Source organism: Urocampus carinirostris, chromosome 19 (assembly GCF_059441175.1).
Source record: "Urocampus carinirostris isolate Australia breed hairy pipefish chromosome 19, RoL_Ucar_1.0, whole genome shotgun sequence".
Lineage (NCBI taxonomy): Eukaryota > Metazoa > Chordata > Actinopteri > Syngnathiformes > Syngnathidae > Urocampus > Urocampus carinirostris.
In genome coordinates this window covers 24,650,279-24,675,616 of record NC_142367.1, presented here as the reverse complement: position 1 = coordinate 24,675,616, position 25,338 = coordinate 24,650,279, and the positions used below count along the sequence as shown (strand labels likewise).

The 25,338-nt window shown below is 40.8% G+C and overlaps 1 protein-coding gene across 1 annotated transcript in view; it reads right to left on the bottom strand.

Annotated features, from left to right (window-relative positions):
- Positions 1-25,338, bottom strand: part of atrnl1b (attractin like 1b) — a 146,473-nt gene that overhangs the window by 11,532 nt on the left and 109,603 nt on the right. Inside the window, exons 26-27 of the mRNA XM_088323704.1 lie at positions 16,150-16,228; positions 4,554-4,664 (exon numbers count right to left, since the gene is read on the bottom strand). Coding sequence (XP_088179830.1) covers positions 4,554-4,664; positions 16,150-16,228 — 190 coding nt within the window. The remainder of the gene's footprint in view (positions 1-4,553; positions 4,665-16,149; positions 16,229-25,338) is intronic.

The window sequence follows — 25,338 nt, the reverse complement described above, 5'->3', positions numbered from 1 at the left end:
TGAGCTCGCCGGCTAACTTCCTTCCAGATTCCTTTTCTGTTTTGTATGTGATGTATTTAAATAATTGGAAGAAAGGTCACAGTTTTTTCCCGCCTTAAACTTTGCAAACACAAAAAGAAACTACAACATTTATGTCAAACTATCAGTGTTCATTTGAGCTGGGAAAAGTGATGAGTCTAGGGGTCCCAACCAGTGTTCCCTCTAAACTGCGCGCGTTGAGTAAAGTTAGTAGAGTATGTCGGGAACCGGCTTCTTCGGCTCGGATCACTAAAAAGGAACTGGCTCTTTCGGGTCCTAAACGGCTCTTCAGGTTGTTTTTGCTTCTTTCATCCCAACATGACCAAATACTAAGTAAAATTATGCACAAAATGACTTGAAGGAAGGGGAGTATAGAACAAAAATGAAAAAAATACCAAAATGAAAAAGTACTGAAAAGCTGAGAAAAAAAGAAACAAAAGGAAGAGAAAAATAGAAGGAAAAATTTTAGAAAAAAAGCCAGAAAAAAAGAAAGAAATGTAGGAAAAAAAGTAAATAGAGAACAAAAAGAAAAAAGTAACAGCTCGGAAAAAATAAACAAAAAGAGATTTTTTTAAAAAAGAATTTAAAAAAAAAGGAGAAAAAAAACACGGAAAAAAGAAGAAAAAGTTTGTGTTGCATTCAAATAATTTCCAATGATACCAAGTCAATCTTGTTGCCAACATTGTACTTCCACTCAAAAATGTGATTAAGTACAGTTCTGTATCTTGCAACCGACTCAATAAGCCCCCAAAAATGTTAATATTATGCCACAAAATATATCAGGAAATAAAAAGAAATGGATATCTTGTGAAAGAATTGTAAGAACAAATGACGTTTGTAGGCCGTACAAGCTTTGCAATAGTACATGAGTCAATTCATTCAAAAGAGAAAAATAATTTTGCTTTGCCGTAAACTCAGCAAAATGTTTTGGACATGTTTGATAATTAATTATCTTGCCACACTTGGGATTATGGTGGCTCACTGTTGTTTTAAGTGTTGCTCACCGACTTTGTGTGAACGCTCAGACCCGTAAGGAAAATTACAGGGAACATTGGTCCCAACAGAGATCTATGGCTCCCCAAAATTGAGTGTTATCGAGGTTGAAATTGTAAATCGGTGACAAATATAGAATAAAAATCTACATATTCATTCAGTTTTAATCATCAAATTATTAATTCATTTTCTTCATCAAATTATTGTTGGTAATATACCAATTAAAGGGATAACCACTTTTTTCATTTTCTCCTTTTATACTTCCTTTTTTTCTTAATTTCTTTATACAACATCATCATTCGTAATATAATGCATCAAAGCAAGTGAGCCGTTTGAGAACCGGCTCTCTTGAATGAGTTGAGCCGAAAAAGCCGGTTCTCTAAAAAGAGACGGACTTTTCACTACACAACCAGAGATTGGCGTGCAGACGAAAACTCGAACCGCAGGGCCAAAACAACAATGGCGGATCTACCTGACAAAAAGTTTGGAGTGCGGTAAATCTTTGTTAAAAAAAAATTAATAGGGTAATAATGACAATTTTGGGGCAAAAAAAGTTGCGTCCCGGGGACGCACGTTGATTTGAGACGATGCGTCCCCAGCAAAAATGATGCGTCTAGGACGCAGGGACGCGAGCAAACGAGAACACTGAACTATATTATCCATTTTTATTATAAGTAAAAATGTTTGAAAAAAAAACCAAAACAAAAACAGAGACATGATGATATAATATCCCTCCTAAAAATGACAAAGACTATACTTTGAAGACTACAGTTTGAAATGTAATTTCCTAGTTTTCAGATTTCTGGACAAAACTGGAGTAGTAGTGGAACTGAGCAAGGGTGTGGATAAGAGAGTACTCGGTTGGTTTGGACACATGGAGAGGATGGATGAGGAGCTAATGTGGAAGAGGATCTAGAGAGCAGGAGTAAATGGAAGGGGACCAAGAGGAAGGCCGCGATTGACGTGGATGGATGGTGTTATGAGTGCGCAGCAGGAAAGTCTAAATCTAGTGGAAGCTAGGGCTCTTGTTGGGGATAGGAATGAGTGGAGAGGTGTTGTAAAAGGATAGTGGGATGTTTAGACGCGTTCTATGATGCAGCAGGGGTAAACCAGCGAAAGCTGTTGGGCCCTGCTGTTGAACAGAAGAGTGACATGGTCGCTTTCTGGTGTCCTATTTCATCTGGAGGGACGAAAGCATGACCGACTTCGGTGCCGAGGTGCCTAACTTGTTTGAGTGTTTGGGCATTCGGGTTGGCCATGGTCCCAAAAATTTTGTGTGTGTTTTTTGCTCCCTTTTCACTTTTTATTTTCTTTGTTTGTCTTGCTGTCGGTCACCACTCTTAAGGGATATGACCAATGTAGATAGATAGGTTATGACTATGTCTTCCCTGCAAGGAAAAAAACAAAGACAAAAAAGTAATGGCAGTAGGCACTTAAAAGCCTTGGATTCAGCCAATTCCCTTTGGGCACATGTTGACCACGTTTATGCTCTCCTGTCCCGGGTACTGACATGTTTTTTCCGTTCCCAACACCGCCATCGCTCGCCACGGAAGTGCCAATTCCGCGTTCAGAGCGACCAGCTCTCCCCTGATCTTGACCTTGTTGAGGTTCTATACCCCAGACAGGGGACTTAAAACATCACTTGGTCACTCCCAACCACCGGTTGGTGCTCTAAGTCAGAGTTTTGTCTTGTGACATCGTGCTGCCACATCACTTCCCGCAACTGTAACCTTGTTGCCAGCGCCATTCGCTTTGCTGCTTCCAAATGAATACGCCTCTTATGTCTCAAAAAACAGCCACGCCCAGACTACCAAGTACATTAACAGCTTCACTGCTGTAAGGTTTTAACATTTTCTTAAACTGAAATCTGACTCCTCAGACACTTCACGTTTCTTGTCCAAACCCTTACAGTTGGAGCATGCCCAAAAGTCGGAGAAGTTATTGAGCCGAGTATAGTCCACATATTAATTTATTAGCCTAATCAAAGAGTTAAACACATCGGATCTTTCTTCCTTGCAATCGTGTGTAGGAGAGAGAGCGAGCGGCGAGGACTTCCAGGGGCTCCTCTTTTATGACACATGGTGATAAAATGTCGAGCCCCATGACTAAGCCTCTGGCTGATTAGTCCGCGCCGTGTTGATGCAATTATCCCAACCATGGTGGAAGAATGGGAGGAGGGGTGACAGGTAATCACCCTCCGGACAGAATGGGGCGTGACACACACATTCTAACCCTCCAGGCGAGGTGATAAGTAAACCAAAGAAAACATTCCAAAGCACAGGCGTTTTATGACATCCTTCTCTCATAGTTTGCCCTCAAACACTGAAGTCAGATTTTAGAACAAGTGTATTTGACTTTACGTAAGATAAAACAGTGTATAAAATAGTGTATAACTTCACTGCCTATTCATCCATTGTCGCTGATCTGAGGTTTAACGGGAGTATGCTTCTGGTTCCCGCCGAAGATTTAAGCCGAAGATTCGCGTGAAATATGACACTGAAATGACGTCAAGACCAATGTTCCTTCTAATTTTCCAGGGGTCTGAGGGTTCACACAAAGTCGGTGAGCAAAGCTTAAGATAACAGTGGGCAACGGCAATCCCAAGTGTGGCAACTAAATCATTATCAAACATGTCCAAAACATCACGTTACATTTTGCTGAGTTTCCGGCAATGCAAAATTATTTTTCACTTTTGAATGAATTGACTCATGTACGATTGCAAAGGTTGCAGGGCCTACAAACGTCATTTGTTTTTACAATTCTTTCACAAGATATCCATTTCTTTTTATTTACTGATATCTTTTGTCGCATAATATTAACATTTTTGGGGGCTTATTAGTCGGTTGCACGAACTGTATTTAATTACATTTTTTCATTGTGTTTATTTTTTCCTGGCTTTTTCTTGCTTTTATGTTCTCCATTACCTTTTTCCCCTTTATTTGTTTCTTTCTTTTCTTCTGGCTTTTTTCCTGAAATTTTCCTGCTCTTTTTTTCTCCTTTTGTTTCGTTTTTTTTTTTCTCAGCTTTTCACTACTTTTTTATTTTGGTATTTTTTTCTTTTTTGTTCTATTCCCCCCCTTCCTTTAAGTCATTTTGTGCACAATGTTACATAATATTTGGTTGTGTGGGGATTAAAGAAGCAAAAACAACCTGAAGAGCCGTTTGGGACCCGAAAGAGCCCGTTCTTTTTAGTGAGCCGAGCCGAAAAAGCCGGTTGTCTAGAAACTCTACTGACTTTACTCAACTTTGTTCTACTTCGACATTGACTTAAAAATACAGCATTTAGGACACAACGTCGTGTATTTTTACCTTCATGCACAGTAACTTTGACTTGAGTCGCTTCTTAATTAGCAATTTCGAGCCCTGATTTTTGTGCGCTGGCTAGATTTTCTTGTGCCAAAAAGGCTCTGGGTAGTGCGCAATTGCGCGAACACGCAGCTTAGAGGGAACATTGGCCAAGACTGACCTACAATGGAAACGGTATCGGAGTAGAGGCCGGGTAGAGGCCAAGACCGTGTCGTGGAAAGAAGAACAGGACTTACATCGGCCATAGGTTGGAGCGTGTCCGTCTGTTCTCCTCCCTTAGCGTCCAGCACGACAGCAGCTGAAGCAAAAGGACGACTGGCCATTTGTTGACGCTCCCTCATCAGTTGCTGGGTGGAGAAAAGTGCAAAAGAACAACAGTTGAAATGATTTGGTTATTTTTATTATTATTGTTAAGCGTTTCTAATGCAGGCCAGGTATTTTCAATACTGGACCTTGGTATAGAAAAAGTTGCCAATATTGACAGATATTAGTTCTTAAGCTAATGTATTGGTGTAGTTCTTCTTAAGGTGTGTTTAACATAAGGAAACTGATGTCCTATTGGTCACACAAAAAGGTTCGACGAGAGCACCCGGAATCAAAATCCAATCAATCCCAGTGGGAAAGAAAAGAAAATGGAGAAAGTGGGACTGTACCAACGTTAAGTTGGACTGTACCAACGTTCCTCAACCCTTCGGGGAATGGATGCGAAAAATCAAAGATATCGATGGGGGACGCACTGTAACGGCATCCGTGTTGTAAAAACTTGGGGGTTGTTTATGTGACCCACAAAACGTGCCATCAACTCCGAAGCGGTTTTGAGAGTCTGAATAGAAATTTTCCCGTTATCACAAAAAAACAAAACAGAAGGTTGGACCTCTGTTTCTGCAGTCACCGATCAATAGTGCAGATGAAATACAGCTGCCATTTTACATCCACAACACTGCTGATTGATTATTGGATATGTGATCAGCAGGGTTGGGTAGGGTTACTTGAACTTGATTACTTTCAATTACTTTTGGATTACTCCATAACCAAATATGCTAATAAAAAGACAAAAGAGACTAAATACGAATAAAATGACTAAGTTTTGTGGAGGCTTGGGGAGTAACGGAACACATGGAACGGCAAAAATGATGTTGGCAAGCTGTTTGGATTGATTTTCATTTTGTTTCTGTCGCATTTGATGTTCGTTTTGCAGGAGATCAAAGAGATCAAAGCCAGGAGAGAAAGCTTACCACGTGTTGTGAGTCATCATTTCATTCCTATTTAGTTTCTTTTGTGTTTTATGAGCATATTTGGTATTGGAGTCATCCAAAAGTCATTGAAAGTAATCCAGTTAAAGTAACTCTACCCAACCCTGGTTGGTGAACAGTGTTGGGCGCAAAAACTGGAAACAAAATGCTTAGTTTGTAGGTACTTCATTTTAAAAAGTACTTTTTTTACCACCTGGATTACTTAGTAACCAATTGTTTGTAGCCAAGTTTAATTTTTTTTCCCAGAGGAAAACCAGGCAAAAAAATTGAGGGTAACATTTGGTTATGTTTTGGTCACTTTGAGTCCCCATAGTTTGTATTCTTCCTTGTGCATTTAGCACTCGTTTTTGGTTGAAAAGCAGCCTACATAGATAGAATACAATATACCTTTATTGTCAATCAAATGACTCAATTTTGTGCAGGCTTGGGGAGTAACTGAACACATGGAACGGCAAAAATGATGTTGGCAAGCCATTTGGATTGATTTTCATTTTGTTTCTGTGGCATTTGATGTTCGTTTTGCCAGAGATCAAAGAGATCAAAGCCAGGAGAGAAAGCTTACCGCGTGTTGTGAGTCATCATTTCATTCCTATTTAGTTTCTTTTGTGTTTGATTAGCATATTTGGTATTGGAGTCATCCAAAAGTCATTGAAAGTAATCCAGTTCAAGTAACCCTACCCAACCCTGGTGATCAGCTTATTTTTGCTGCATTGAGGACGTGACAATTGGTTCTAAATACGACTATTCCATGACTTATATACACTACATCCCAGGCCTTGGCTACTTTCCAGATTTTGAATTGATTTGTCCTTATTGTCATTGATTTCCCAGTGTTCCCGTTTGCCTGCGTCCCTGCGTCCGAGACGCATTATTTTTGCTGGGGACGCATTGTGTCAAATCAGCGTGCGTCCCCAGGACGCAACCTTTTTGACACAAAATTGTCATTATCATTTTTTAACAAAGATTTACCGCACTCCGAACTTTTCGTCAGGCAGATCCGCCATTGTTGTTTTGGTCTCGCGGTTCGAGTTTTCGTCTGCACGCCGATCTCCAGTTCGAGTTGTGTAGTGAAAGTCCGTCTCTTTTTAGAGAACCGGCTTTTTCTGCTCAACTCATTAAAGAGCCGGCTCTCAAACGGCTCACTTGCTTTGATGCATTATATTACGAATGATTATGTTGTATAGGAAAAAAGGAAGTATAAAAGGAGAAAATAAAAAAAGACAGGTTTGTGGTGATCCCTTTTAATCAGTATATTACCAACAATAATTTAATGCAGAAAATGAATTCATAATTTGAATAAGAAAATGTATTATTCTACTTCATTATATTTGCATGTATTTTTGTACTTTTTTTAAAATAAACAACATGAACACATGAATAGTTGGACATTGTTTGATCTCGTCTTGTAAACTGATCCAAAGTTTGACACCGCACGCAGACACACACATACTTTTCCTGGTGGTTCTCACCTTTGGGATTTTGATCTATATATTTTTTGCTCATTATTTAAATCAAATACCAAAATTGGAGTTTTTCTTTTCTTTTTTACGACTATGAGGCGCAAAATAAAACATAACGTCTCTCTAAAGCAGGGGTGTCAAACTCGGGGGCCACACGATAGAACAAACATTCTGTCGGGGGCCGGACTAGTAGATTATCTCATCTCATTAGCTGCACCGCTTATCCTCAGTAGGGTCGCGGGGACTAGTAGATTAGAGAAAAAGAAAAAGTGAGATAAAGAAATAAGAGAAAGAGGGAGGGAAAAGGAGAGAGGGCGGGACAGAGAAAGAAAAAGAGAGAGGGAGAGAGCGTGAGAAACAAAAGATAAAAAGTCGTGAGAGAGGGGGAAAATAAAGGGAGAGGAACAAAGAAATCCAAAGAGAAATAGAAAGACAGAAGGAGAGAAAAGAGAAAAGAAAGCGCAAAGGATAGGAAGAGAGGAAGAGAAAAGAGAGAAAAGGATAAAAGGATGTAAGAGCAAAAGAGGTTAAAAGACACAGAGAGCGTAAGAGACAAAGAGCAACAAAGGAACAGAAAAAGAAAGACAGAGAGTGAAAGAGAGAGAGAGAGAGAGAGAGAGAGTGGGAGACAAAGGGTGGAAAAGAGAGAGAGCGAGAAAGAAAGAGAGAAAGAGAGAATGAGAGAGAGCGAGAAAGAGAGAGAGCGAGAAAGAGAGAGAGCGAGAAAGAGAGAAAGAGAGAGCAAGAGAGCAAGAGAGCAAGAGAGAGAGAGAGAGAGAAAGAGAGAGAGAGAGAAAGAGAGAAAGAGAGAGAGAGAGAGAGAGAAAGAGAGAAAGAGAGAGAGAGAAACAAGTACAGTGTCTTTGTTCGAGGGAAACCTGGCTTTCGCAACATCAAGTTGACCTATTTCAACCTACAGCTTGTTTTTCTCTTGCGCTTCTCTGAGTGTTGTCTCGCCGGCCGGATTCAATCCCTTAGCGGGCCTGATCTGCCCCGCGGGCCGCCTGTTTGACACATGTGCTCTAAAGGGAAAATAAAAATAGGCGAAACGAGGACATCTCCTCCATGAAATGAAGATCGATTTTCCTCATAGTCGGAGTGCATTCTAACTTTAATCCCAGACATATTGTTTCGCATCTCCGCTATTAAACATCTTATAGCGACATCGCATCTATAAATATAAGCTGCCGGGCCCCGCCGAAGGTCAACAAGGAGGAAATTTGCCCTTCTCGGAGAGATAAAGCGAGATGTTAGCCGCCCGCCAGGGCTATTGTGGGATTTGGCCGCCCTCCCTCCTGTTGTTGTAGTAATTTCCAACACCGAAGCTTCAAATCCGACCGCATCCGTCCTAAATGTCAGATAGCCGCCACGTGATAAATAACGTTAATTTCAAGCGACAAAAGGCGGCCGGGCCGGGGAAAGTCGGGCAAAGTCGGCGAGCGCGCGGGGGATACAATCATCGCAATAACAGAAAATGAATAACTTAAGCGAGCGACAAAAGGCCGGAGTGGAGTCGGTAAAAGCAATTAACCAGTGATTTGGTCAAGAACACAAGCTGGAGCCTTTCACTCTATGGCGATAAGACCGCATTAATATGCTTGATTCATTTGCTGCGTGGACAATACATCAGTGTTCATTTTACCTCTGAAAAGTGTTGGGTCCCAGGCAATGTTCCCTGTGATTTTGCAAGGGTCTGAGCGTTCACACAAAGTCGGTGAGCAACACTTGAAACAACAGTGAGCAACCATAATCCCAAGTGTGGCAAGATAATTACCGTATTTTCCGCACTATAAGACGCACCTTAAAGTCTTATTTTTTTTCAAAAGCTGACCATGCGCCTTATAATACAGTGCGTCTTATTTATGGATCAACATTAAATCACAAGGTCTCGCAACTTACGCAACAGCCGCCGACTCGATTTCCCCCCGAACGTGGAGTAGTCCGCGGTGTATGCTGGGATTTATATACCGGCGTTTCATTGGCTAACCAATGTGTCAATCATCATTTGAATCCATCGCTATTGGCTAAAGTTATTTGGAGCCTCGGATTGGCTAGAGCGCCAAAACAAACCCTGCAATTGGCCGAAAAAGATGTGTCAATCATCCGTTAAATCGATCGCTATTGGCTGAAGTTATTCGGAGCCTCGGATAGGCTAGAGGGCCGAAACAAACCCTGCAATTGGCCGAAAAAAGATGTGTCAACCATCCGTTGAATCGATCGCTATTGGCTGAAGTTATTCAGAGCCTCTGATTGGCTAGAGGCCAAAAACAAACCCTGCAATTGGCCGAAAAAGATGTGTCAATCATCCGTTAAATCGATCACTAATGGCTAAAGTTATTCGGAGCCTCGGATAGGCTAGAGGGCCGAAACAAACCCTGCAATTGGCTGAAAAAGATGTGTCAATCATCCGTTAAATCGATCGCTATTGGCTGAAGTTATTTGGAGCCTCGGATAGGCTAGAGGGCCGAAACAAACCCTGCAATTGGCCGAAAAAGATGTGTCAATCATCCGTTAAATCGATCACTATTGGCTGAAGTTATTCAGAGCCTCTGATTGGCTAGAGGCCAAAAACAAACCCTGCAATTGGCCGAAAAAGATGTGTCAATCATCCGTTAAATCGATCACTAATGGCTAAAGTTATTCGGAGCCTCGGATAGGCTAGAGGGCCGAAACAAACCCTGCAATTGGCCGAAAAAGATGTGTCAATCATCCGTTAAATCGATCACTATTGGCTGAAGTTATTCGGAGCCTCGGATTGGCTAGAGGGCCGAAACAAACCCTGCAATTGGCCGAAAAAGACGTGTCAATCATCCGTTAAATCGATCACTATTGGCAGAAGTTATTCAGAGCCTCGGATTGGCTTGAGGGCCAAAACGAACCCTGCAATTGGCCGAAAAAGATGTGTCAATCATCCGTTAAATCGATCGCTATTGGCTGAAGTTATTCAGAGCCTCTGATTGGCTAGAGGGCAAAAACAAACCCTGCAATTGGCCGAAAGAGCCGGTTCTTTTTAGTGAGCCGAGACGAAGAAGCCGGTTGTCGACAAACTCTACTAACTTTACTCAACTTCGTTCTACTTTGACTCGACTTCAAAATACCGCATTTAGGACACAACGTCGGGGGAACCCGTGTATTTTTACCTTCATGCACTGTAACTTTGACTTAAGTCGCTTCTTATTTAGTAATTTTGAGCCCTCATTTTTGTGCGCAGGCTAGATTTTCTTGTGCGCTGAGAAGGGGCGAGCACTGCGCAATTGCGCACGCGCGCAGCTTAGAGGGAACATTGGTCCCAGGGACTCGCATGCTCAAAAATCTCTGGGTCCCAACAGAGATCTATGGGTCCCCAAAATTGAATGTTATCGAGGTTGACATTGTAAACCGGCGACAATTATACAATATAAATCTATATATTCATTCAGTTTTAATCCCCAGTTTATTGGTAATACAAATCAGTTATCACTTCAAGATTTTTCAGTTCACAACAATATTTTATATATTTATATATATATATATATATATATATATATACCACAGCCATATCCCCCTAGTGGGAGGTGGCTAAAGTCATTTCTGACTCTTTTTGGGAGAAGCCACAAGAGAACAGTGTTGGGGTCATTTTTAGGCAGTTTTGATGTAAACCACGGTAACAATTTAAGGCATTTACAAGCAATTCACCCACAATTAAAGCACTTTTTAATCCTAAAAAACACATCATGACAATTCAAGCATTTAAGGATTTCAAGCACCTGTACAAACACTGAATCATAATGAAGTGTTTTTTTTTTAATTACTCAAGTTCTTACTTAAGACTAGTGTTTGCCAACCTTTTTTGACCCGAGGCACGCTTTTTTCATCCCCCCCAAAACTCTTAAGCACAATATCTGTTGAACATCTTCAAAAATATATTCCCCGGCACCATTTTTATGTTTCTTTATTAGCTTAAATAATCATTTATCCTGAATTGACGGCATATGTTTGCAGTCCCGATGGCTCAGGAAGTAAAACTGTCATGATTACTGATGTGACTCAGCTGTACCTGCACATTTGGCGCCAACTGCAGTGGGTTCTGATTGGCTCCCGATCAGTATTTGAACCCAGTCCTGTCTGTCCCCTCTTGTCAGTCTGTCTGCAAACCTCAGTAAATACCAGGCAAGCCTTTTTCTACCCTGACCACCACCTGTCTCGGTTTTGCTCCAGTCTGTCTCCAGCTACGACCCGTTTTAATCCCGACCACGTTTGCTCTACCGTCCCAGTTTACGACCCGTTTCTGACCCCGACCACGTTTTTGCTCTTCTGTCCTGGCTTTCGACCTGTTTTTCTGTTCTTGACACCGCCATCGCTCGCTACGGAAGATCCACTTCCACCAGTTTCTCAAGTGTTACTATATTTACATTTTGTTTTTTTAAGAAAAATAACAAAAATACAATAATTTTATAGGTTGAATTGACAATGTAAAGTCTTAGTTGTTATTGTGGCTCAAGAAGTTATAACTAAACATTTTATTCATGAATTTTTTACTTTATATTTTAACCTCTTTTCAAATTTTACTATATATCCATCAGATAATTAGTATATAAAATAATCAAATATGAATCTGCTGCCACCTACTGGAATGGATTAATGTTCCACTAGACCAGGGGTGTCAAACTCATTTAAACCCGGGGGCCACACGATAGAACAAACATTTTGTCGGGGGCTGGACTAGTAGATTCAAGAGAAAGAAAAAGAGAGATGAAGAAATAAGGGAAAGAAGAAGGGAAAAGGAGAGAGAGCGTGAAAAACAAAAGAGATAAAAAGAGAAATAGTGAGAGAGGGTGAAAGAAAGAGGGATAAAGAAAGAAATCCAAAGAGAAACAGAATGAGAAAAAGCGAGGAGAGAAAAAGAGAGAAGGGGAGAAAGTGGTAAGCGAGAGAGCGTGAGGGAAAAGGAAAAAAAGGAAGAGAAAGCAAAAGAAGGTAAAAAAGAGAGAGAAAGAGACAAAGAGGAACAGAGAAAAATAGAGACAGAGAGGGTGAAATAGAGATAGAGAGAAAAAGGGAGGGAGAGAGAGAGAGAGAAAAGAGAGAGAGAGAGAGCCTGAGAAACAGAAGATAGAGAAATAGTGAGAGGGAGAAGAAAGAGAGAAAGAGAGAAATCCAAAGAGAAATAGAAAGAGAAAGAGAGAGAAGAGAATGTGAGAAAAGAAAATAATGAAGAGAAAGCAAAATAAGGTAAAAAAAAAGAGAGAGAAAGAGACATAGAGGAACAAAGAAAGCGACTGAAAGAGAGAGTGAGAGAAAATGGAGGGAGGGAGGTAGACAGAGAGAGAGAGAGAGAGAGAGGAAGGGAGGAAGAGAGAGATAGTGAAAGAAAGAAATACAAGTACAGTGTCTTTGTCCGAGGCACCCGGCTTTGGCAACATCAAGTGGACCTATTTCAACCTGCAGCTTGTTTTTCTCTTGCGCTTCTCTGAGTGTCGTCTCGCCGGCCGGATTCAATCACTTAGCGGGCCTGATCTGGCTCGCGGGCCGCCTGTTTGACACCGGTGCACTAGACCATGTACGAGCAATGTGTCATCCCAAAAGAAGGGTAATCTTGATAAAACAACACTCAGAGTGTTAATTGAACACTTCTCGGAGAGTCACGCTGTCAGCAAGAGGGAGACTCAGGTGTTTAAAGAGTTGCATTGGTCAAGTAGAAAAGCTCATTATCCCATCAAGCCATCTTAATTCAAAATGGAGTGCATTGCGAGTCAGCGTTTACATAATTGACACTTGGACCTTAGCTCTTGAATTTCAACTTGAAATTTTTGCAGAACACACTGGAATTATACATTGCATATACACTAAGAAAAAAAATGTTTAAAACCGAACTTTCGCTTTACACAACGCTATTTTGTTGATGGATAAATGATTATAATCTTTGTATTTGAAAACTGGACAGTTTTAAGGATTGATCATCAGAATATATAACAGAAATTTTTCCTTCTTTTTTTCCTCTTCCTTTTGTTTCTTTTTTTTTTCTCAGCTTTTCACTACTTTTTCATTTTGGTATTTTTTTCTTTTTTGTTCTATTTCCCCCTTTCTTTAAGTCATTTTGTGCATAATTTTACATCATATTTGGTCATGTTGGGATTAAAGAAGCAAAAACGACCTGAAGAGCCGTTTAGGACCCAAAGGAGCCGGTTCCTTTTAGTGAGCCGACCCGAAGAAGCCGGTTCTCGACAAACTGTACCAACTTTACTCGACTTCAAAATACCGGATTTAGGACTCATTGTCAGGGGAACCCATGTATTTTTACTTTCATGCACTGTACCTTTGACTTAATTCGCTTCTTAATTAGTCATTTTGAGCCCTGATTTTTGTGCGCTGGCTAGATTTTCTTAGAGGGAACACTAATCAGTAACATCCAAACGTTATGGTGTACTTTCAGGGTCCGAACACCGTTTTCCTGGCCAATGCAATTTGTAATCTTGGGAGTGAATTTATCAAAACATACGATTTGAATTCGACGAGATAGATCTTAGGTAAATTGCGAATACAATTCATGTGTCAATATTTCTTATACAAACTTATAGGTTTCGGTTAAAATTGACAGTAACATGTAGCTTCCATTTTCAGTTGCTGGAAGTTATTCCCAATACAATTTACCACCTTCATTTTTTGCATGGCCCATGCTAAATGTCTATATTGATATGTAATCACTATTACACATTTCATACTGCCCCGTTTAGGTGTAACATGCACCTGTCCTGTAGGGGGCAATGATGCTTCATAGGAAATTACCAAACAAACTAATGCCAGCTGCCGTTGATGACAAGGGAACAAGAAATGGCAAAGCGAAGCCACTAAAGAGCAGGGTAGGGGTCATTTTAAATCAGACTTGTTGAGAAACATGGCAACAATTTCAAGCATTTACTAACACTTCAAACAATATTCTTTGAAAAACTTCAAATTCAAGGCTATTCAAGGATTTCAAGCACCCGTAAAAACCCTGGTTATAAAACTTTTGATTGTTGTTCATTCTGGTGCCGGTCCTGAAGGGCAGTTAAAAACCGGATCATATAAATACCAACAGTGGTCCAGAAAAAAATGAAGTGAGCGGCATTTTAATGAAGGCAGACCATCTGCACACATTAATTATTTGACCCACTGGCATGATCCTCAGATCGGGTAGAAATTAAAACTTGTTTATATTCATATATCAATTAGTGGCGAGCGGATACAAAAGCCAGTTTTTGTTTAGCAATGTCAGGAAAAGCTAAACCTTGTAGATCAGGGGTCAGAAACCTTTTCGGTGTGGAGTGCCACTTTCATATTTCCTTGGAAATCAGTGTGCCACACCAAGATCAATGACTCGCCCAACAATTTGGTTTTATATCCAAGAAAGCTGTCATTTTGCACCAGTCCGAATATACAACTGACCAATTTATCTTCCACTATTCATCAATAAACTAAAAAATGAATGTGAGCACCATGTGGAAAGGCCTGTAGCCGCCCATGACTTCAACTTTTTACCACAAGAATTAACCAGAATCAACCATTCTTCATCAAGAATGAATTACAATAAGAAAAACAAGTGATATGGACAGCTAGCATACAATTTATCAATCAAATCTTATTGCAGAAAATATCAAAACTTGAAATAACTACTTGAAAATAAGTGCAACAGAAATAACAGCTGATTTGGTCACAGATATACCGTAAATTCCGGACTATAAGCCGCTACTTTTTTCCCTAACTTTCAACCCTGCGGCTTATTCAGTGATGCGGCCAATTTATGTCATTTTTCTAACGGCCGGCATCAGCGCTCGAGTGTTGCTACCATTAACTGCCCTGTCAAAGCTATATTATTATTATTATTAAAGCTTTGATAACTCTCTGGGTGTACCGTCTTTCTTTGTAAATATGGACCTGTTACATTAAACGCATGTATAATATGTATTTGCAACTGTATATTTTTGTAATCTATTTATTTGAGACACTTATTCTGATATGTTTTGCACGGATGAACGAAAAGTGAGGGGCGGAACAAACGCGGGGTGCCGAGTTTAAATGGGGACCGCTAAAGGTGAGGGACAGACAAGGAAAGAAGAAGGGGTTAAGTTGGTTGAAGAAAAAGGAGTTCCGTGAGTAAATGTGTTCAACTGATTTATTTTTCCCACCCTTACCTTTGGAAATATAAACTTTTTTCCTTGGATTACTTTCAACGGGACCCGGACTCTGCAGGTCTGCATCAAACCTTAAGTACCGGTATCATTTTCCGTTCATTTTGCCGGCTGTGATTTTTGGACTGTGGACTTTAATGAAGGGCATTTAGTTTCAACCGCGGGACTTGAAGTCGGGTTTGGGTTAATTTTGTGTTTGTGTTACATGTGTAAATGTGGGCGCATGCGGCTTATATACAGGTGCGGCTTGTGTATGTACAAAATCGGTTTTCCTCTTAAAATGTGGTGGGTACTGCTTATAATCAGGTGCGCTCTATAGTCCGGAATTTACGGTAAATGGTTTTCCATGCTTTAATATGCAGTGAGCAATGTGATAGCTTGCTTCAGTGGTGGTGTTTTTAGCAGTGACAATGCTTTTCAGGATCTGTGTTTGTTTGCCGTACCTGGACACAGCGCGTTTTAATGTCTACGCCTTGAATTCATGTTTCGTCTCGTCATGACGTTTAACATTTGATGTGCGAGGCATAACGCTCTCGAGGAATAATGCACAAACAGCACAGTCTTTTTTTTTTTTTGCACAAAGTCAAGTCAAGTCAAATGTATTTATATAGCCCTTAATCACAAAAATGTCTCAAAGGACTGCACAGGATTGCAATGACACAATTATCTGATCTTAAACCAACATGCCCAAGTCATTTGTCCATGCTGGCTGAAAAGAATGAGAGTTTTTCGCCGGAGGAGCCGTCATGATTCATTCAATTAGAGCGTACCGGTGTTTCTGTGGCTGGGTTAAAACATGGATCTTTCCTCCTCTGCGAGGCGCAGACACGCATTCACGAAGCAGAGGAGGAGGGGCGCTACCGTAAACAAAAATGTCTAAATTTCAGGTAAAAATGCGCCACTGCCGGCACGCGTGTCATAGGTTGCCGACCCCTGTTGTAGATGATGAACATGAGATGGCAGAGCACTTACTTCTCGCCGCCGGGATGCCCAGCAAGTCTGCTTGATCTTCCACACCACAGCCGCCACCAGGAGAAGAGAAAGGAAGCAACTGAAAAGAGACGTAGACCGCAAATCAGAGTGGAACTGTCATTTGACCAAGAACATCGCATATCCCATGCAAAAAACATTACCGGGGACCCCTCTCACCCCCATCATGGACTGTTCACTCTGCTAGCCTCTGGGAAGAGGTACTGCAGTGTGCGGTGCAGGACCACCAGGCTCCGCAATAGTCTAGTCCCCCTGGCCATTAGACTGTTAAATGGTCAATCTAACATATAGTTAACTTAAATCTAAACGGCTGCTAATCTGACTTTTGCACTACTGGCAGTTTTTTTTATAGCTTGCCACTCCTTGCACATTGCTCTCTGCACTATTGTAATTACAGCGTTATTGTTACAGTGTTAATGTTACTGTGTACCTGACTTGTTAACCTGACTGCCCATATTGCACATCTGGTTAGCTACTCTTCTTGCACTATCGGCACTATGGTAAAATACTACACGTAGCCAAAATACAATACAACATTATTTATATCTGTACATTCAAGGAAACTGTGGGGGTCAGATGCATCGACATTTCGTTCTGTATACACGTGTACTAGAATGACAATAAAGTAGATCTGAATCTGAATCTGAATCTGAAATAAAACAGCCTTTGTGCACCTTTATCATGTCAAAATTCAAGCACTTTCAAAGCCAATTTTTCCAGTATTACTAAAAGGGGAAATCTCAAGCAACGTTCCCTCTAAGCTGCGCACGTGCGCAATCGCGCACTGCCTGCACATTCTCAGAGCACGAGAAAATCTAGCCAGCGCACAAAAATCAGGGCTCGAAATTGCTAATTAAGAAGCCAATTAAGTCAGTTACAGTGCATGAAGGTAAAAATACACGGGTCCCCCTGACGCTGTTTTCTAAATGCAGTATTTTGAAGTCAATGTCGAACGAAGTTGCAAAGTAAAGTCAATAGAGTTTTTCAAGAACCGGCTTCTTCGGCTCAGCTCACTAAAGACAACCGGCTCTTTTGGGTCCCAAACGGCTCTTCAGGTTGTTTTTGCTTCTTTAATCCCCACACGACCAAATATGATGCAAAATTGTGCACAAAATGACTTAAAGGGGGGGAAATAGAACAAAAAAGAAAAAAATACCAAAATGAAAAAGTAGTGAAAAGCTGAGAAAAAAAGAAACAAAATGAAAGAAAAAAAGAAGGAAAAATTCAGAAAAAAACCAGAAAAAAAAGAAAAGAAAAAAACAAATGAAAAAAGTAAATAGAGAACAAAAAAAAAGGAACAGCGAGGAAGAAATAAACACAATGAGATTTTTTTAAAGGAATAAAAAAAAAAAAAAAGAGGGAAAAATAATAAAAAGTTTTGATGTCAAGTTTTGGACATGTTTGATAATGATTTAGTTGCCACACTGGGGATTGCCGTTGCACACTGTTGTTTCAAGCGTTGCTCACCGACTTTGTGTGAACGCTCAGACCCGTAAGGAAAATTAGAGGGAACATTGATCTCAAGTATATCTGTGGATGTGAATTATATGAGTGGAAAATATTTTTTGTGTGGTTTTGTGTAAAATGACAGTAGTATGTAGCTTCCATTTTCCCACCACTGCGAAAAATAACCTTTATTTTTGCCTACCCCAAAAATAATTAATACGTAATCCTTGTACTAATACACATTTCATAGTGCCCTGTTTGCGTGTAGCATACACCTGTCCCGTAGAGGGCGATGCCGCTTTATAGGACGATGCCATACAAACTAATACCATCTGCCGTTGATCACGTGGGAAGAAGAAATGCAATAGCAAATCGAAGCCATTAAAGAGCATCGTCAGTGTCATTTTTAAACACGCTTCTTGAGAAACATGGGGACAATTTCAAGAATTTACAAGCCAAAATTTAAGCACTTTTCAATCCCAGAAAACAACATTAAAATTCAAGCGTTTTCAAGAACTTTATCATTGCCAATTCTCTGACTTGGGAACATTTAGTCCGTCGAACAAGAATACTTCATTTTCAACTAGTATTTGAGTGTAATATCTGTTCTTTAATACAAGGTTTGAACTGAAAATTATAAAATTTGTGAAATTTAATAATCTATCAATAAAAAAACAGAATAATTGCATATTAAAATGATTGTTTGGTGCAACCTTAATTGTAATGTAGATAGATGTCTAGATAGATGTCTAGATAGATAGATAGATGTCTAGATAGATAGATGTCTAGATGTCTAGATAGATGTCTAGATAGATGTCTAGATAGATGTCTAGATAGATGTCTAGATAGATAGATAGATAGATAGATAGATAGATGGACAGATAGACGAATAGATAGATAGACAGACAGACAGATAGACAGACAGATAGACAGATAGACAGACAGACAGAGATAGATAGACGGGCAGATAGACGGACAGATAGATGTCTAGATAGATATAGATGTCTAGATAGATAGATATAGATAGATAGACAGACAGACAGATAGACAGATAGATAGATGAAAAGAGAGATGATAGATGATAGGTAGATGATAGGTAGATGATAGGTAGAGGATAGATAGAGGATAGATAGAGGATAGATAGATAGATAGATAGATAGATAGATAGATAGATAGACAGATAGATAGAAGGACAGCTAGACAGACAGAAAGATAGACAGATAGACAAATAGACAGATAATTTATTAATACCCGTAGGGAAATTGACACTTGACACAGCAGAATCCTTGTGTTGAAAAATAAAATAACAAAATAAAAGGTATGGACTACAAAAATACCCAATAGAACGTGCTGATATGGAGTATTTAAATAGTGCTACAGAAAATACACAGCGTCATAAAAATAGGGTATGCAAATGTGGGGGTGGGGTTTCATGTGGGCTTTTACTCCCCCGGGTGGAGTTCAAGAGCCTCATGGCATGAGGAAGAAATGATCTACTCCATAAGTCTTTGATGTATGCAAATATTCTGCTGATCTTGACAGACCTACCCTGGCCCCAGAAAGCACTATGTGCACAGAAAATAATAGCCGACAAGGATTTTTGTTTTGTTCTTTTTCTCTATGTCCCCCTCCCCCGGCATAATGATTGCAGCGTAATCGGCGAATCAGCTTGTACCGTGCCGCTCTCGGAAGTTCCGCGTCCCGTCTATGGCGGTCATAAAAATAGGTCCGTAAAAGGGTAATTGGCCAGTCTCTAAATCATGTGTGTACTTCATTTCCAAGTGAGAAGGGAACATGAGCCCGCTCCTGATGCGCAGGAACAAAGATAATCACGCCCTGGTTCGAACCACATCCTGTAACCCGAGCAACCGGCCCTCGTCTTCGGGGGCCGGCGGCGCTAATCTCCTTACCGGTTCGGACCCGGCGAACTCGCCAGCGTTTGGGGGATATTCAAACCCGGGCGGACTATCGGCTAGATATACGGCTGGGACGGGCGGGACCGGGAGGGGCGGCGTGAAACGTGATCGTACTTGCAAAGACGAAGGGCAAAGAGAAATGGTGAAAGCATCTGTAAGCATCCAGAAACATCAAACGGGCTGCAGCCGTGCTCCGCAGCGTGGGAAGGATTTTGTTTTCATGAAAATAAAATGGGGTGATATTCGAGTGTTGTGAATAGAGTTAAGATCGGACGTAAAAAAGAAATAAAAAAGTACTTAACGATTCCCAGCGATTTGAAATCAAACAGTTTTAACAAAGGCGGATTGCATCAAGAACCTTCCAACAATGCAGAAATGCTTTTAGGCGGATTTTTTTTAGATCTGTCGGCATTATCATGTCTTTTTGAGTCAATATTTTACACGGTTGTAACGACTCCATGTTGGCAAAGAATGATCTCATGAGCTGACTACCAGGGGGCTTATGAGTGTGCCACCCCAGCATTATACTCATCGGGTATCTCGTTTCAGACGGATCATGATGTTTCTCCGAAGAGTACATTTTGAAAAGGTCAGCATATCCTAAATCCTAAAGAGTTGAAGCTTTCCAATGATGACATAATTCTGTGACTGGTGATGTAGTGAAATGACGTCTTTGCCGATCTACAGCAGGGGTGTCAAACTCATTTTAACTCTGGGGGCCAAACGATAGAACAAACATTCTGTCGGGGGCCGGACTAGTAGATTAAAGAGAAAGAAAAAGAGAGATAAAGAAATAAGAGAAAGAGGGAGGGAAAAGGAGAGAGGGTGGGACAAAGAAAGAAAAAGAGAGAGGGAGAGAGCGTGAGAAACAAAAGATAAAAAAGTTGTGAGAGAGGGGGAAAAGAAAGGGAGAGGAAGAAAGAAATCCAAAGAGAAATAGAAAGACAGAAGGAGAGAAGAGAAAAGAAAGTGCAAAGGGTAAGAAGAGACAAAGAGAAAAGAGAGAAAAGGAAAAAAGGAAGTAAGAGCAAAAGAAGTTAAAAAGACAGAGAGAGAAAGAGACAGAGCAAAAAAGGAAGAGAAAAAGAAAAAGAGAGAGTGAGAGAGAGAAATAAATACAAGTACAGTGTCTTTGTTTGAGGCACCTTTCCTTGGCAACATCAAGTTGACCTATTTCAACCTGCAGCTTGTTTTTCCGAGTGTTGTTTCGCGGGCCGGATTCGATCCCTTAGCGGGCGTGATCTGGCCCGCGGGCCGCCTGTTTGACGCCTGTGATCTACAGTCTGAGGGTGCAGTCACAGGGGATTGCAAACAAGTCACATTTGGTTTGAAGGATCTCACAAAAAACATGGGACTTCACCCAAAAATCGGAATTGAGCTCTGCAGTGTGAACCTAGCCTTAGTTAATCCTGTGTGAGAATTTCAGGGGGAAACCTAATCAGCCTGATGTCAACAAGATAATTTCACCCCTTGGGGGCGTCCCCGCCTGGCTGATGCGACACAATGCGAAGAAAACCACCGCGACAGTCTCCTTTCGCTGATTTGTTTGGAATATTGCTGACACCTTTTCACAACAAGCCTCCCAGACGATTCCCACCGCTGTGCTGAGAAGCCATTTGGGTGTTCCCCAGCAATGTTCCCTGTAATTGTCCTTACGGGTCTGAGCGTTCACACAAAGTGGGTGAGCAGCGCTTGAAACAACAGTGAGCAACGGCAATCCCATGTGTGGCAACTAAATCATTATCAAACATGTCCAAAACTTGACATCAACTTACATTTTGACATTTCTGGCAATGCAAAATGATTTTTCTCTTTTGAATGAATTGACTCATGTACGATGGCCTACAAACGTCATTTGTTCTTACAATTCTTTCACAAGATATCCATTTCTTTTTATTTCCTCATATATTTTGTCGCAGAAGATTAACATTTTTGGTTGTAGGATACAGAACTGTACTTAATCGCATTTTTAGTGGAAGTACAATGTTGGCAACAAGATTCACTTGATATAATTATTTGAATGCAACACAAACTTTTTCTTCTTTTTTCCCCTACTTTTTCCTTTAAAAAAAAAATGTCCTTGTGTTTATTTTTTCCGAGCTGTTACTTTTTTCTTTTTGTTCTCATCATCATCATCATCATCAGCTACACCGCTTATCCTCAGTAGGGTCGCGGGGGTGCTGGAGCCCATCCCAGCAATCATCGGGCAGTGGGCAGGGGACACCCTGAACTGGTTGCCAGCCAATCGCAGGGCACACGGGGACAGACAACTCACTCGCTCATTCACACCCAGGGACAATTTGCACCGGCCAATTCACCTGAAATGCATGTTTTTTGGAATGTGGGAGGAAACCGGAGTGCCCGGAGGAAACCCACGCAAGCACGGGGAGAACATACAAACTCCACACAGGAAGTCTGGAGCTGGATTTGAACCCACGCAGGAGGTTCCCAAGACATGAACTGTGCCGCACATGCGCTAACCACTGCGCCGCCGTGCTGCCTCTTTTTGTTCTCTATTTACTTTTTTCCTACATTTCTTTTTCTATTTTTCTGGCTTTATTCTAAATTGTTCCTTCTTTTTTCTCTGTTTCTTGTTTTCTCAGCTTTTCACTACTTTTTCATTTTGGAATTTTTTTCTTTTTTGTTGTATTCCCCCCCTTTAAATCATTTTGTGCATAATTTTACATAATATTTGGTCATGTTGAGATTGAAGAAGCAAAAACAACTTGAAGAGCCGTTTAGGACCCGAAAGAGCCGGTTCCTTTAAGAGGAGAGCCAAAGAAGCCGGTTCTCGAAAAACTCTACTTACTTTACTCAACTTGGTTCTACTTCGACTCGACTTCAAAATACCGCATTTAGGACACAACGTCGGGGGTACCCGTGTATTTTGACTTTCATGCACTGTAACTTTGACTTAATTGGCTTCTTAATTAGCAATTTAGAGCCCTCAATTGTGTGCGCTGGCTAGATTTTCTTTTGCGCTGAGAATGTGCGAGCAGTGCGCAGCTTAGAGGGAACACTGGTTGGGACCCATAGATTTTTGAGCATGCGAGTCCCCGGGACCCATCACTTTTCACAGCTCAAATGAACACTGGTAAAGGCCCCATGGATGAAATGATTCCCAGGCAGGACTTTCTTGGCAAGACCCCCCGAATTCTGATGTAATCCGAGCAGAGCGGTGCAGGCGAGAAGCATGTAACAGTTTAGCAGGGTGGTTTTTGTGGACGGGGCAGTGATGGGCAGCCGCCTCGGGCAACGGGAGCCTTCTATTCGCAACTCTTGACAGCTGAACACATAATATGTCCCTTCGGTGAGCAACACGAGCACCGGGGACTGACACAAGACTTTTTTTGCACTATGATGACTATTTTTGCACCAAATGCATATTTGCACAAACCCTACGATACCAACCAGTATGTAACATCCTACATGCCGACATTTCTTGTGTAAATTTTGTGTAAATTATAACTATAACCTTATCCTCCTTGTTTTATAACCTTATCTTCTCTGTTCCTTTATCTTCTTGGCTTTTTTACTTCACTGTGAATGTGTGAAACTGGAGTGTCATGCCCAATTTCGTTGTCACAATATGTTAACCCATTTTGTACAATGACAATAAAGGTATATTCTATTTTATTCTATTCTAAATTTGGTCTGTGGCAAACTCTAATTTAGTCCGAGACTGTCAGCCACAAATGAATCCTGATTTGAAATCTTTTTTCATGGCCAAATTCAAGCATTTTAAAGTACTTCCAAACCAAATTTTTCTATTTCTTCAGTCCCATTATAAGAAGGAATACAGTGTACATCATATATAAACAGTGTTCTCGTTTGCCCGCGTCCCCGCGTCCTGCACGCATCATTTTTGCTGGGGACGCATAGTCTCAAATCAACATGCGTCCCCGGGACGCAACTTTTTTGACACTAAATCGCCATTAATACCCGATTACTTTTTTTTAACAAAGATTTACCGCACTCCAAACTTTTCGTCAGGCAGATCCGCCATTGTTGTTTTGGTCTCGCGGTTCGAATTTTCATCCGCACGCCGAGATCTCGTTGTGTAGTGAAAGGAAGTCCGTCTTTTTTTAGAGAACCGGCTTTTTCAGCTCAACTCATTAAAAAGAGCCGGCTCTCAAACGGCTCACTTGCTTTGATGATTGATATTATGAATGATGTTATATAATAATCGGTATATTACCAACAATAATTTGATGCAGAAAATGAATTAAGAATTTGATGATTAAAACTGAATGAATATATAGATTTATATTATATATTTGTCGCCGATTTACGATTTCAACCTCGATAAGACTAAATTTTGGGGAGCCATAGATCCCTGTTGGGACCCATAGATTTTTGAGCATGCGAGTCCCCGGGGGCTCACCCATCGCTTTTCACAGGTCAAATGAACACTGGATAAATATATCTGCAATTTACATATTTAATCTTGCGTGAGCATTTATCAAGTCATATGATTTTAAGATCTTGAGTAAATGTCTTGTTCCACGGACAGACGGAGATCATTTCTTCCTCATGCCATGAGGCTCTTTAACTCCACCCGGGGGAGGAAAAGCCCACATCAAACCCCACCCCACATTTGCATATGACCCTATTTTTATGACAGTGTGTATTTTCCGTAGCACTATGTAAATACTCTATATCAACACGTTATATTGGATATTTTTGTATTCTATATCTTTTATTTTATTATTTCATTCTTCAACACAAGGATATTGCTGGAAGTGTGAATTTCCCTACGGGGATGAATAAAATATCTATCTATCTAAATGGCGAATATATTTGTTGATCTGAACAATACTCGAGTAGATATTTATGAGACCAAACTCTCTCCACATAGGTGTTGGGAAAATCTTGTACTAATATGTAGCTTAAATTTTCAGTTGCAGGAAGTTCTTGGGAAAAACTACCTGAATTCTTTGCATAGGCCCATGATTAATGTCCATTATTGATACGTATTCCTTGCACCAATACATATTTAAAAGTGCCCTGTTTCAGTGTAGTATGCACCTGTCCCGTAGGGGGCGATGACGCTTCATAAGAAAATGTCATACAAGCTAATGCCAGCTGTTGTTAATCACGAGGGAAAAAGAAATACAATGGCAGAGTGAAGACAAAATACCATGGACGAAATACCAATATTGGTAAAGACAAAATATTAACAATGGTAATTACAGAACCAACTAAGCCCCTTGCAATGTATACTGTGCAGATTAGCTTTATAGCTAGCTATCAGCCTCCTTTTTAGCTATTTAGCAAGCTAGATACCTACCTTCTTTTTAAATTTTTTTGCAAGCAATCAAGCTAATGTTTTATCTTTTCTTGATAGTTATCAAGCTAAATTGTGGCCTCCTTACTGGCTAGCCATCTAGTTTCGGTCTGGCTCCCTTATAGTTTTTTGTTTTTTTTCTGATGATGAATTTTACATTACAATATTACTATCGGCAGCAGTGGTTAGCGCTTGTGCGGCACAGTTCATGTCATGGGAACCTGTCGTGGATTCAAATCCAGCTCCAGACTTCCTGTGCGGAGTTTGTATGTTCTCCACGTGCTTGCGTGGGTTTCCTCCGGGCACTCCGCTTTCCTCCCACGTTCCAAAAACATGCATTTTAGGTGAATTGGCCGGTCCAAATTGTCCCTAGGTGTGAATGAGCGAATGAGTTGTCTGTCCCTGTGTGCCCTGCGATTGGCTGGCAACCAGTTCAGGGTGTCCCCTGCCCACTGCCCGGAGATGGCTGGGATGGGCTCGAGCCCCCCCGCGACCCTAATGAGGATAAACGGTACGGCTAAT